A 13804-nucleotide genomic window follows, 5' to 3' on the forward strand; every position below is an offset into this window, starting at 1 on the left:
TGGCAGGCAGATTCTCAACCACTGCGCCACCAGGGAAGCCCTCTTTTTTCATTTGTATCCGAAATACTAAACGTATACAAATTCCTGTGTAACTGCTCAGTTTATGCTCTTGGATGAAGCGACCAGAGTAAACCAAGCCTTTTTTGGGATCATAGGTCAGATAACACAGCTTATACTCTGTAAAAGTCCAAAAGATGAATATACGTACAGACACCTCTTCTCCTTCAAGAAGTTCTTCAATGACAGTTGTTTCTCCAGCTTCTCCAAAAGCTTTATCCTTATTGTTGATAAAAACAAAACAAAAAGAGAAATAAATTATAAGCTTTTATTATTTACTTAATTGGCTGTTGTCATTTTGCACCATTTGTATTATGAACCAATGCACTAGTATTATAATTTCTCTTTCTCTTTCTGAAAGCTGCAAAGGAACATATATGAATGTTTCCTATTTTTATTTTATTTTATTTATTTATTTGTGGCTGCACTGGGTCTTCACTGGTGCGCGCAGGCTTTTCTCTGGTTGCCCCGAGCAGGGGCTACTCTTTGTTGTGGTGCGCGGGCTTCAGTAGTTGTGGCTCGCAGGCTCTAGAGCACAGGCTCAGTAGTTGTGGCGCACGGGCTTAGTTGCTCCGCGGCATGTGATATCTTCCCGGACCAGGGCTTGAACCCGTGTCCCCTGCACTGGCAGTCAGATTCTTAACCACTGTGCCACAAGGGAAGCCCGAATGTTTCCTATTTTCAGAGTTGCAATGATGTAGAGTTAGCACTGGTACAGATGAGATGAACACATCATTAAAACTCTTCTGGGGATCCAGCTTTCCAGTTTCAAATAAGGTTAACAGAAAAACATATGTTTTCATCATTAGCATTTAACTCTTATTTCTGACTTATAATTATGTTTGCTTACAATAATTATACTAAGGTCTGTGAAAACAGATTTCCACAAGGGGGAGAAACCCACAACAACCAAGAAGGATCATAAAAGCAAAGTATATTAATTCATTGCTTCACTTTTCTTAGACCTGAGACACAAAGGATAAATACTTTTTTTGTCCTCATGGATTGTTGAGTATTTATTTATATGTTCTGTAGTCTGAGGACTTTCTACCTTTCGGAGCAGACAACAAAGGATGCTAGACAGAACTTACTTGCAAAGAACAGAATCATCGTTTAGCCATCAGTGTAGATGTGTCATAACCCTTTTATAGAGATGGATTACAATACATAGTACTATGAAAAATAACTGTGTTTGCTATACGTTTTCCTTGCCTTGAGGAATATTTGTAAGCTTAAGAGTATTTATTTATCCAGTGTGACTAGAAAATTATAAACTTTTTAAGAGGGATCAACTTACCTGCATAATCTCCTGTACAGCTTTGCAGGCCTCTTCTTTGCTCTTTGCGACAACTACCCCTTTTCCAGCTGCAAGACCACTGGCCTTCACAACCAAAGCGGGGAAGTCTGCACTGTGAAGACAGAGTAAATTTCAATATCCAATAAATCTTTAAGATTCAAAAGTTTAAAATGCTTTGGGATTGTGTAATGATATGCTATAGCAACAACTGAAAAGCAGAAAAAAAAAACCTGCTAACACCATTTTGATGTACTTCCTGCCAGGATTTTTTTTTCCTATGTATTCCTTTATAGTTGTGGTCATATGGTACATACAGTTTTGCTTTTCTCACTTATCATGAGATCATATAAACAAAATCTGTGGGGGAAAACAGCAGTTGCATAGCATGAATATGGAATGACCTTTAAGATACAATACAAAGTAATGAATCATGCTCTCCTTCAAGTAAAAGATGTAGCTGTATAAGACCAATATAAGCACGGATACACAGATCATTTCTCCAAGTACACATAAGAAACTGTTGTTGGTAGTTTCTTCTGTTGAGTAGAACTGGAGATCTAGAAGGAGACTTACCCAAAGTAAGTAACAAAATTGTTACTTGGAAGGTATCTGGCTACTAGGAAATAATAAAATTCAATGCAGGATGAAGAAAAAACAAAGAATGAAACTGACCCAACTAAAAAGAAAACATACCAGGTAAAAAGGAAAAGTGTCAACAAAAATAGGGGGCAAAGGCATGTATCTACCAACATTCATTTATTGCTCAATGTTCTCCATATAATAGAGAACAGGATGTTTAATTTTAAGATTTAGGATTGAACAGTGGTGGCAGAAGGCCAAGTGATGATTCCTCACTCTAGTTAATTATTGATGAAAAAAATCACTATCCTTTATGTGGTAAGATGCCACTGTGTCAATTTGGCTAAGAGGGCACGCCTATAGAACTAAATGTATCCTTTTCCCCTAGAAACTCTTCAGCAACAAACATTAAAAAATTTATCTTAAAAAAAAATTTTTATCTTTCTGCAAGGCCGCAAGATTAAATCCCATTTTATTTTGATGTTGGAAAAAGGCAATCTACATCCTATGAGTTTTCCCCTAGAATTATCTTACTATAAACTCGTAACATAAAAGTGACCCCTATATTCAAATATCATGTAACAAGTGCCCTTCACAGGCTATCTTCTGTTTACCTCATAATGAAGCGGCAGGCTTCTTCAGCTTTGGTGAAGGCTCTCCACTGTGCAGTTGGGATTCCATGTCGGTCCATGAACTCTTTGGCAAATCTCTTGCTGGACTCTAACTGAGCTGCTTCCGCTGTCGGGCCAAAGCACCGCACTCCTGCAGACGCCAGGCTCCCAGCAATTCCTAGGGGCAGAAACAAGCAGCCGCAGCCCAGCTTTCTGCAGGGCCTTTTCATTCTGAAGAATTAGGATCAGGCTCAATATACACTGAGATGAGGCAAATGGCAGAGAATAACTACGTTTTTCATGTTTTCTATAGAATATAAACAAAATGCTACTGACACATGATTCAAATCCAACAAAAATCATGTGTGATATTCAAATATATGGATTATTAAACAGACACCAGAATAGAGCAGAATAAACACAAAATATCTCCCACAGCTGCAAATTTGATCTCTCATTCAAATTTAGTCTTGTTATTCGTACTACTGATGCTTGGGGGGGAAAAAATCCTAGAATCCATAAATTTCAAGAGGGTGAAAGCTTTTTCAGTGTATTATATTAGAAATCCTCATCTGTAAAATGTATTAGATGAGATGATCTCCAAGCTCCTGTTGGCACGGTGTATACCATAATAATAAACAGAAATGAACTTTACCAGCAGCCAGAGGTGCCTCTGGTCCAACAACTACAAATTCAATTTTCTCATCTTTGCAGAACTGTGCAAGGGCAGTGTGATCACTGATTGAGATGTCTGTGAAAAGAAAAAAGGAACAAACCCACCTTGTTTATAAAAACATTCTTTAAGTTAACTGTCTTTCTGAAATCTAAGTACTATACTTTGGTATGCCTATTAATTGTTGGTTTTCTTTAACTGGTACAGATGAGTTTCACCATGAGCAATTCAGAGCACAGTACATTAGGCTAACCAACAAAGCTCAGTTCTCTGCTATCACTACAGTGATAGCAGAGAACTGAGTAAGTTTTCCAAGAGCTATAAGGTACTTTCTTGACTATGGTATTCATGTTGCTAGTGTCGATTGTAAACAAAAAAGTGTATCAGAGAATATACTCAGAAACTGGTCTTTTAAATGTCATTCATTCAAGATTTACTGAGAACTGCTATATGCTAGATACTGTCCGAGTCATCAGGTTAAGATGCAAACACAAACAGGGTCCCTACACTTAAGATGCTTATATTTCACTGTGGGAATGCTAAGTTATAAATATCCAAGCAAAATAATACAAAGTATGAACAATTAGGCAAATCTGATGTGAGGTAAACTGGGAGGCTATTTCTGATTAAGCCAGAAAGGGTCTCTGTGCAAAGACGTTTAAGCTAAGAACTGAAGGATGACTTTTAAGACCTAGCTCACTTCTCCAATGTACAAGCCAGGTAAATTTTCTTTCTTGATGAGAGTTCTAAGTAGTAGTAGGATCAACCATATATTAATCATGAGTAGGTTCTATAGGCGCTCTTCTGCTTCACTGTTATTTGGGCCACCATTCTTAAGCTGGCTGAAGTCTCTGTACATATGTGGTATTTGTGATGTGTAGGGGATAAGTGCAGAAAAGGTAGAGTTCTCAGTCTACAGGAACTGCCTGAGTGGGATAAGGATGGAGTACCATGCACTCTGGGTTAGTAGCTGCAAACACAACTGGGCTGAACAGAGCCAACTACCTCAGCACAGCAAAGGGTGGCAAGAGGAAGATGACACACCTAACCTGTCACTACAAGTGATAGCAGCCTCATGACAATATTGGGAGATTTTCATGGGCTGGTCTGTATAACATCAATTGCATCTAGATAAAATGTGTCATTTCTTTAAAAAAAAAAAAAATACAATACCTCACTCCCAGAGTTAAGATCCCAGGGAAGCAGATATTTTCTTATTTATCTTTTTCTTATTATTTTTGCTCCTATGTACACAATTATCTTCTCCCAGTTGGTAGCTTGCTGGGTCTATGTTCTCTCCATAAATATTATGTGCCACGTAGGGTACTAGGCACAGTGTACACAGTGCAAAATAAGACAGGAGACACGGGACTTCCCTGGTGGTGCAGTGGTTAAGAATCTGCCTGCCAGTGCAGGGGACACAGGTTCGAGCCCTGGTCCTGGAAGACCCCACATGCCGCGGAGCAACTAAGCCCGTGAGCCACAGCTGCTGAGCCTGCGCTCTAGAGCCCATGAGCCACAACTACTGAAGCCTGTGCTCTGCAACAAGAGAAGTCACCGCAATGAGAAGCCCATTCACCGCAACGAAGAGTAGCCCCCGCTCGCCACAACCAGAGAAAGCCCACACGCAGCAACGAAGACCCATCGCAGCCAAAAATAAATAAATAAATAAATTTATTTTTAAAAAAGACATGCGACTTCCTTGCCCTCATGCAGTTTACATTCTAGAGCTTATGTTCTAGGAGGTAAATGAAGATAGGAGACAGACAAAAGTAAAAGAAGATACAGATAATAGTTCATGATTGAAAACAAATGAATTGGGGGGTGAACATGCTTTACTTAGAAACTTTAGGAAAGTCCTCTTTGAGAAGGTAACATAAATTGAGACCTGAATGATGAGGAGCCAGTCATGCTAGGAGTGAGAACAAAGTCCAAGGCAGCTCTGTTTAGGATGCTGGCAGGACTGCATGGATAGAGCACAGTGAAAAGAAAACAAGGGCTGTAAAAGATCAGGCTGGAAAGGCAGGCAGAGGTCAGATCACAGAGGTTTTTGTAAGGACAGGAGTTTGAGTTTTATGCTAACTACTATGAGAAGTCACTGAAGAATTTAAGGCAGCATAAGAACTGATCATCTTTTCCTATTTACCAGTGGAAGAGATGAAGGCTGAGATCTATTATGGAGTAAGAATTGCCAGAACTTAAATTTAACAGCACTGCTCAATTTTGCATTCCCCAAAATATACACCAAAACACCTTTAACCAATATTAGGCATTTTGTAACTTTTTCAGTGGACGTGTTTTATAAGGTTTAAAATAATTTAAGGTAAGAAAATGATACACTCTGAACAACAGGATACCTTAAATTACAACATATGGCAAGTATTTAAATTACCACATAAATTTTTGGGTTAAAAAAAGCATTCAAATCTGAACAGCAATTGACCTTTATAAAGAAGAGTTGTGGGGGGCTTCCCTGGTGGCGCAGTGGTTAAGAATCTGCCTGCCAATGCAGGGGACATAGGTTGGAGCCCTGGTCTGGGAAGATCCCACGTGCCGTGGAGCAACTAAGCCCGTGAGCCACCACTACTGAGCCTGCGGGTCTGGAGCCTGTGCTCTGCAACGGGAGAGGCCACGACAGTGAGAGGCCTGCGCACCGCGATGAAGAGTAGCCCCCACTCGCCGCAACTGGAGAAAGCCCTCGCAAAGAAACGAAGACCCAACACAGCCAAAAATAAATAAAAATAAATTAAAAAAAAAAAAAGAGTTGTGAGTGACAGTTTATCATCTACAATCATTCAGTTTTACTTCAAAAAAATGATTACCAGTGTTCGAAATCTTTTCAGAGCAGGCCGTGCCTGCATTTCCTGGGGTGACTAACACTTGCTTGACATGATTAGACTGTGCAAGTTTCCAGGCCAGAGTATGTTCCCTTCCTCCATTGCCAATTACAAGTATTCGGGCTGCCATTGCTCAGTCTGCAAAGCAGGAATTCAGCAGGAAAATGAAAGCTGCAGAAAGAAAACCACAGTTGATAGTTTAGAATACATATACTTTAGAGACCACGATTTCTAAATATGATTTAAGTAGTCATTTGTAATCATACAAATAACATTTTATCCCAGCAATTCATTTGTGGAAAACTAGGATTCATAATTTGAGAAATATGACTGCGTACTCTTAAGGATTAGAGCGGTACTTTAAAGCTCCTTATTTCATTAAAACAAAATCTATGAACAATCACCCTTCTTTGGGCTTCACTTTTATTTATTTATCTTGGCCGTGCTGGGTCTTAGCTGCAGCACGTGGGATCTTTGTTGCGGCATGCAGACTGCTAGCCGCGGCATGCATGCGGGATCCAGCTACCCGGACCAGGGATCGAACCCTGGCCCCCTGCATTGGGAGGGTGGACTCCCACCCACTGGGCAACCAGGGAAGTTCCTGGGCTTCACTTTTTATAAGATTTAAAAATCATCAAACCTCAGTTAAAAATGAATCTTAATGTTTTAAATTTAGACACCAAATTGAAAATAACTTTTTAAACCTTTAGTCTTATAAATAATAGACTTCAAAGTTACAATAAATTCAAAGAAATGTTTAAGACTGGAGCCCATAAAGGGTCAAATAGTGAATATTTTCTGAGGGCCATATAGTCTCAGTTGCAATTACTGAACTCTGCCACTGTAGTATGAAAGCTGCCTTGGACAAGAGACAAATGTGCCTAGGCTATGTCCAGTAAAAACTTACATAAATAGGCAGTTGGCTGTAGGTCATAGTTTGCCTACTTCTGCTCTAAGTAACAGGAAGCTATCAGAGGTTTATAAAGCATAACTGTGGCTGTGTTTCCATAAAACTGTATTTACGGACACGGCAATTTGAATTTTGTATAACTGTCATGTGTCACAGAAACACCACTTTTCCTTTTCTTCCCACAAACATTTAACAATGTAAAAACTATTCTTATTTGGTGGACTGTACAAAAACAGGTAGTGGGGCTTCCCTGGTGGCGCAGTGGTTGAGAATCTGCCTGCCAATGCAGGGGACACGGGTTCGAGTCCTGGTCTGGGAAGATCCCACATGCCACGGAGCAACTAGGCCCGTGAGCCACAATTACTGAGCCTGAGCGTCTGGAGCCTGTGCCCGGCAACAAGAGAGGCCGCGATAGTGAGAGGCCCGCGCACCGCGATGAAGAGTGGCCCCCGCTTGCCACAACTAGAGAAAGCCCTCGCACAGAAACAAAGACCCAACACAGCCAAAAATAAATAAATAAATAAATAAATACCCCCCCCCAAAAAGTTAAAAAAAAAACAAAACAGGTAGTAGGAAGGATTGGCACAAGAGCAGTAGTTTGCTGACCCCTATTTAAGAAGTTAGTGCAATATGCCAGAAAATTGGTAGAGAAGGCAAAAATCAAATTTGAACACGTCTTGCTTAGTTCTGGCATTTGATCCTGGGCAGGATGGGCAACTATCTCTCAAGCTAACAGTGTGACCCTGGTTAAGCTCTTACTACCTGCAATTCAATTTCTTCACATCTTAAAAGGTGGAATTAAGAGAATTTGTCTTATGAGGCCTAGGAAGAATTGAAATGACATTTATAAACAATTAGTACAATTTCTTACACTCAGCAGTAGTAAATGCTAACCTGCTATATTTTATTTATTACTTTTGCCAAATTGATGCTTTAGGGAGAGAAAGAAATTCTAACAAGAAAAAAAAAGCCAAAGGAATGAATAACTTGTCACATTCATTTACTAATTTTCAGAAGACATGTAATTATGTAGAATGCAAACTGATAACAGGAAAAACTGAAATCAGTTACTTCTTGTGAGATGCTAGCATTATACATTTAAAGAAAAATATAATTTGATAATATAAAGAAGACCTTTTGAGCACTTACTTCGTGCCAGATGCTATTCTAAATGCTTTTCACGAATTACTTCACTTAATCTTAAGAATTCTGTGAGGCAGATAGGATTACCATGCCCACTTTGCAAATAAATAACTAAGGTTCAGTTAGGTTATGTAACTTGCTGCAGGTCACATAGATAAGTGGGGATGTAGCCTGGATTCCAACGGAACCAATTTTGCTTCAGATACTCTTTAACAGTTGAAAATATGAGGAAGAAAAAAATTACTAAATTATCTTCAGAGAGAAAAACACTATTTTAGCTTAATGGAAAACACAGACTTGCCGTGTGTATTGAAATATCTGAAATGAATGTATCTTTAAATCTAGAGAAAACATTTATGTTTAGTTTGAATAAGAGGGCCAATGAAGGGAAATTATCCTGATTACTGCCGCGGATCTCTGAAATAGGATTAGGACTCAGCCTGAGGGAATCTACACCCAGGAGTGGCTAGGAGGCCGCCAGCCAGAGTTGCCTAGGTTTGAGTTAAGGAGTTAAGACTTCCTAGCTGGGATACCTTGAGGGACTTAACCTTCTTGGGCCTCAGTCATCTAAATGGGTAACACGAGGAGAATTAGAGAGCCAGGAAAAGCCATTTCAAAGGACTTGGTGAATTGGGACTTCCCTGGCGGTCCAGTGGTTAAGACTCTGCGCTTCCACTGCAGGGGGCCTGCGTTCCACCCCTAGTCAGGGAACTTAGATACTGCATGCTGTGCAGCATTGCCAAAAAAAGAAAACAAAACAAAACACAAAGGACTTGGTGAATAAAATAAGGTAGAAACCAACTACAAAGTGGGAGTAAGTAATCTGCTAGAGACAAAGGATGCATAATGAGAAAATATGCAATTTAGGTGCATGACCTAAAAAACCTAAAAAAAGCAGAAAGATGCAAGAAGGCCCTGACATCTTACAAAGCAGAGAAAGTGATAGATCCAATGTAAACCTCAGTTAAAACTGAAAAGCACATGGCCAACCCTCACCCGCTGCGATTAAAAATAAGAGGACAATCCCTACCGCCAAACCAGTTCCTACAGTTTCATCCAATTCCTGATAGTAATCCCCAAACCAAACCATAAATGTACTTTCCTGAAAAGCGGAGGAAACTTACCCACGAACCCAGGGCGGTCTGGGCGCTCGCACTTAGACCCTCGCTGAGCGCTCTGAGCCCACTAGCCCGCCCCGCCCCGGAAGTCCGCCGATGGGATCCGGCGCGCACGCCCCCCGCCCACCCACCCCGCCCCCGGCTGGCTTCGCTTCCCCATTGGTCGGCGCGGCCAGTGGGCCCCACCGCGAGGTAATCAAGAGTGATTCCCTCAGGCTCTCGGGCGCGGCCTGAACCTCCCCCAGGGTAAAGCTCCCTAGCCCTAGCAAGTTTACAGTGTAACACTGTAGTGTCAGGTGCCACGTAATGTCTCTTCGCTTCTTCCAGAGCCTCCTGAGCTCTGAGGAGGGGGAGCGCCAAAATGCTTAGCCCATGTTCAGCTAGTTGTGTGTTGCTCACGAGTCAGGACTGAACAGCTACCGTGCAAAAGTCTCGTGACACGCCTGGCTCCTGACGAGATTAGAGTGCACCAAGGTTTGAACACACGTGGTTCAGGACCTCTGGCCTAATGCTAAAACGAAAAAAAAAAGCCGAGGCCAATTATAGGATGCCACGGGAGGCAGATGGCGGTAAAAACGTGTTCTTCGTATGGGGGCAAGCGCTGATTAATGCTTTCCCAGATGGATCTCCCTGCCGAAATTCGGTGCCATCCGGGAACGTTGGAGGCCCCGGTCAAACACCATGTTGCCCTCCTTGCTCCCTTTCCTCACGGAATTTAATCTAGGGTGTTTAGTGACCAAAATAAACCTCTTAGGGCCCCCAAACACTGTTTAAGACTGACAACTTCAGCTGACAGTCGCCTCTAGAGAGACTTCTCCTGTAATGGCGCCTGCGTCAGTCACTAACATGGCGGACATAGTCGTGCGCGGCGCAAACGTCAGCAGCTCTACCCCAGACGCTCAGAAACAGCGGAGGAGAGCGGGGCCGTGCTCACTGATTGGTTCAGAGGCGGAGGGTGCCGGACTGGGCGCTCCCACAGGAGCCAATCAGGACGGCAAGAAACGGAATTGGCCGCTGCGTCTCCTCCCGAGGCATGCTGGGAGCCTGGAGGACTAGTGAGGAGGAGTTGAGAGAACGGAGCGGACGCCATGGCGACCAACATCGAGCAGATTTTTAGGTCTTTCGTGGTCAGTAAATTCCGGGAAATTCAACAGGAGCTTTCAAGGTAAACGCTTTCCAGACTCTTCTGCCCCCAAGGGACCGATAGGGCCTCACGTAGCCGTCCGTGGCACCTTTCTTCAGGGACGCTGTCGTTCCTCGTCTCAGGCCCGGCTACAGCCCCGCCTGGGCCTGGGATCCATTTTCCGGCCCCCCCCACCCCTGTCCGCTCCCTCCCTTCCCAGCGAGGAACTTCGCCCTTTCCGAGGTAATCCCAGGCTCCCTCGTCTAGAACCGAGTTAGGATGCTCAGGCTTCTCCCCCGTTTGGTCATCCCCTACCATTTAGCTACTGTAGGCCTGGTTGTCCACCAGGGACGGGCCTAGTTCCTTCCTCAGCTCCTCCTCCGCCGCGGCGCTTCCCCTCCCCCTCTCTGCCTCCGCGGATTTCGCCGGCCGGTGTCTTTGACCGGAAAGGGGTCTAACGGCCGTTTCTTGAGTAATCTTAAATCCGTTTTATTATTGCGAGCTTCAGACCATTTGGGGGTCGGGATCCTTTAATTAGATTATTTGGGTCCTACTGTTCGGTGGCTTCCACCAGGTAGCATTCTAATAGTTTAATAGATTGGAAATTTAAATTGAAACAGTTCAAATTAATGTTAGCTACTTTGACAGAATATTCGAGGTGAGGATGGAAGGGGATTTTGCATTAGTGGTAATTTTTTTAATTTAGCAAGCGGAAAGTGGACTTCGTGTGTAGCTCTAAATATTTTTGCCGTCCCTGACCCAATTGACATATTTGACCAACACGCTACTTTTGTCATTGCTACTGGTTTACCCTTGCTTCCCCGCAATTTGAATGAGAAGAGATTTTCAAAGAAATACTTGCTTACTCAGAAACGAAAGTCGCGTGGATCATGTTGTTATTCAGTGGTTGCCTTTTTGCTTTGTATAACGTAAATATTTGTTTCGAGTTCAAATGTATTGCTGGTTGTATTTTAAAAGTTGAGAGCAAGAACCAGACGTAACGTGAATTTGAAAATCAGCCGAAAACGCATTTGTAAACTGAGCGCTCAAATTAACATAAGGTTATTGGGGCAGTGATACAGTATTGCTGTAATATTTTTGCAGGATATATTGTTTTTTCATTGGGAAATAGATCGTCTCATTGATTTAGTTCCTTTTTAAAATTTTGTTATATGCTGGTTATTTTTAGGATGATGAGAAACGACCTGAGTCAAGGGAATATAATTTTCCTGAAAACTTTTTAATAGTTGCATGTATTAAGTAGTTGTGTTTGCTGGTTGTAATGTCTTGTTTCTATACCTTTTAAAATTCAGTTTTTGTATTAGAAGTGTTACTGTTGTGGAAAGTTTAGAAAAAATAGAGGAAAGAAAATTTTAAAACACCACATGGTTATTGATCTTTATGTTCTTTCATTTTTTTCTTGTGCATACAGATGCACATGTTTTGTGAAGTGTGATCATGTTGTTTTGTGTTGGTTGTTTTTTTCACCCATATATTGTGAACACGTTTGTGTTTTATCAGTCTCAGTAGTCTTTGAAACATTTTTCATGGCTCTGTAGAATTCTGTTGTAGGATTGTATTGATGGATATTTAGGTGCTTTGAAATTTCCACCCCTTTTCAGCAGTTCAGTAAGCATCCTCACAGCTTTAAGATGATTACTTTGTTATAGACAGACAGGTTTTTTTTTTTTTTAGCCCTACTTTTTTGATTTTTAAATCCGTGGCCTTTTTAGTAAGGTACGCACTGTGTAAGTGCTTAGGAAAAATGTAAAAGAGCTCCAGGAAGAAAGTTTAAAAAGAATATGAGATAAAGCAGTTTATTACTAGAGGAATATTCAGCTTATTTTCAAATATTATGCTATATATTGTCAGTATCAAAACAAGTTTTTGATTATTTGCCATTTCAATGAACTATAGTTCCTTTTTTTCTCATTTACTTTTATGAATATGGGTTTGGGTGAGGAGACTGACATTTAGGCAGTTGAAGTTATTATATATAGATGGTTAAGAGTATGAGCTCTGGTTTTGAATACCAGCTTTACCTCTTAATAGATGTATGATGTTCAGCTAGGTTTTTTTGTTTTCTCTGTGCCTCATTTTCCTCATTTAAATAATCAGAACAATAGTGCTGATCTTAGAGTTTTGTTAGGATAAATGAGTTTGAACATGTAGAACCGTGTAACCCTAATTAATAGTTAATAAATGTTACATATTGCTATTGTATGATTAATTGTATTAGAAAACCAAATGTTCCTTATTAACACTTGGTTAACTACTGAATTTTTTTGTTTTTTGACCATTCAGACTTTTATCAGGTAGTGGAGCATAATTGTCGACCCATTTTGTTACCTAAAATTTCAGTTACATTAAGTCAAACGTGCTGTTTAAAGTATTTTTCAAAACAATTTTGTAAATTTACACAAAATAGTACAAATGACTAAATGAAATGTTTTTATGTCTGTTAAGATTCTTCTGACCCTGTGAATTGAAAATAAGTGATTCATTTACTGTTAATATAAATGAGTTGTTTTACATGATTTTTGATAATTGGGTGAAAATTATATAAATGTATTTTTCCTTTTCAACATTATGGCATTTCAGCAAGTCTGATCAGTCTAAACCTGATTTTGACTTAATGTGTCTGTGGCTAAAGTTGTGTTCCTTGATACTGCTGATGGTGATTGTGATCCATGCACAAGTGTGGCTTTACTGTGGCTATAGCTTCTACCGTAATGTTAGGTCATGTATTTTTCTTTGGTTTTGTGATTGTGATCTTAATAATAATTTTCCTCCCCTGAGATAAATATGCTGGTTGGGGAGTATTTTGTTTAAAAAAAAAAAAAAAAAAGATGAGCTTAGAAACCTGTTTTAAAGACTTTTTCTTAACTTTCACAGTTCTGAAAACTTTAATCGTGTGAAAATAAAAATGTACCAACTGTAAGTAGATAGTGTTAAGGAAGCACTATTGATGGGGAATAGCATCCAAAATAAATATAAAATGGTGAAGTGTACAAATAGGATTGTTTTAATCAGTTGAGTTACAAATATTAATTTATTATATGGCATGATAAAAATATTAATGAATTTTGGTAACTTTTCTTGTAAAGTGGAAGGAGTGAAGGCCAGCTCAATGGTGAAACAAATACACCTGTTGAAGGAAACCAGGCAGGTGATGCAGCTGCTTCTGCCAGGAGCCTACCAAATGAAGAAATAGTTCAGAAGATAGAGGAAGTACTTTCTGGGGTCTTAGATACGGAACTACGATATAAGCCAGGTAAGTTGGAGATAATCAGCTGTCTTGAAAACTTAAAAATTTTTTTTTTTTAATAGTTAACAGTAGTATTTCTTGATTGCAGGGTATTTAAGATGTTCATTAGATTTAAAACTTCAATAAGTTTAATTTTTAGTTTAATTGATTTACTGAAGATTTTGTTTAAGTATCTTTTTGAAAATACG

General features: G+C 40.3%; 2 protein-coding genes across 3 annotated transcripts in view; one reads left to right on the forward strand and one right to left on the reverse strand.

Moving 5' to 3' along the window:
- Nucleotides 1-9322, reverse strand: part of GART (phosphoribosylglycinamide formyltransferase, phosphoribosylglycinamide synthetase, phosphoribosylaminoimidazole synthetase) — a 29440-nt gene extending 20118 nt beyond the window's left edge. For both annotated transcript variants that reach the window (XR_009008202.1, XM_007183711.2), the window contains exons 1-6: nucleotides 9232-9322; nucleotides 6040-6225; nucleotides 3200-3295; nucleotides 2548-2722; nucleotides 1355-1466; nucleotides 209-277 (exon numbers count right to left, since the gene is read on the reverse strand). Coding sequence is in view for 1 of the 2 variants with exons in the window: in XM_007183711.2 (XP_007183773.1) it covers nucleotides 209-277; nucleotides 1355-1466; nucleotides 2548-2722; nucleotides 3200-3295; nucleotides 6040-6184 (597 nt within the window). In the remaining variant the exon portion in view is untranslated. The remainder of the gene's footprint in view (nucleotides 1-208; nucleotides 278-1354; nucleotides 1467-2547; nucleotides 2723-3199; nucleotides 3296-6039; nucleotides 6226-9231) is intronic.
- Nucleotides 9323-10259: 937 nt separating this feature from the next.
- Nucleotides 10260-13804, forward strand: part of SON (SON DNA and RNA binding protein) — a 31434-nt gene continuing 27889 nt past the window's right edge. Inside the window, 2 exon segments of the mRNA XM_028166875.2 lie at nucleotides 10260-10390; nucleotides 13456-13622. Of these exon segments, the coding sequence (XP_028022676.2) occupies nucleotides 10314-10390; nucleotides 13456-13622 (244 nt within the window). The 5' untranslated portion in view covers nucleotides 10260-10313.

This window comes from Balaenoptera acutorostrata, chromosome 4 (genome assembly GCF_949987535.1).
Source record: "Balaenoptera acutorostrata chromosome 4, mBalAcu1.1, whole genome shotgun sequence".
In the NCBI taxonomy this organism is placed as follows: Eukaryota; Metazoa; Chordata; class Mammalia; order Artiodactyla; family Balaenopteridae; genus Balaenoptera; species Balaenoptera acutorostrata.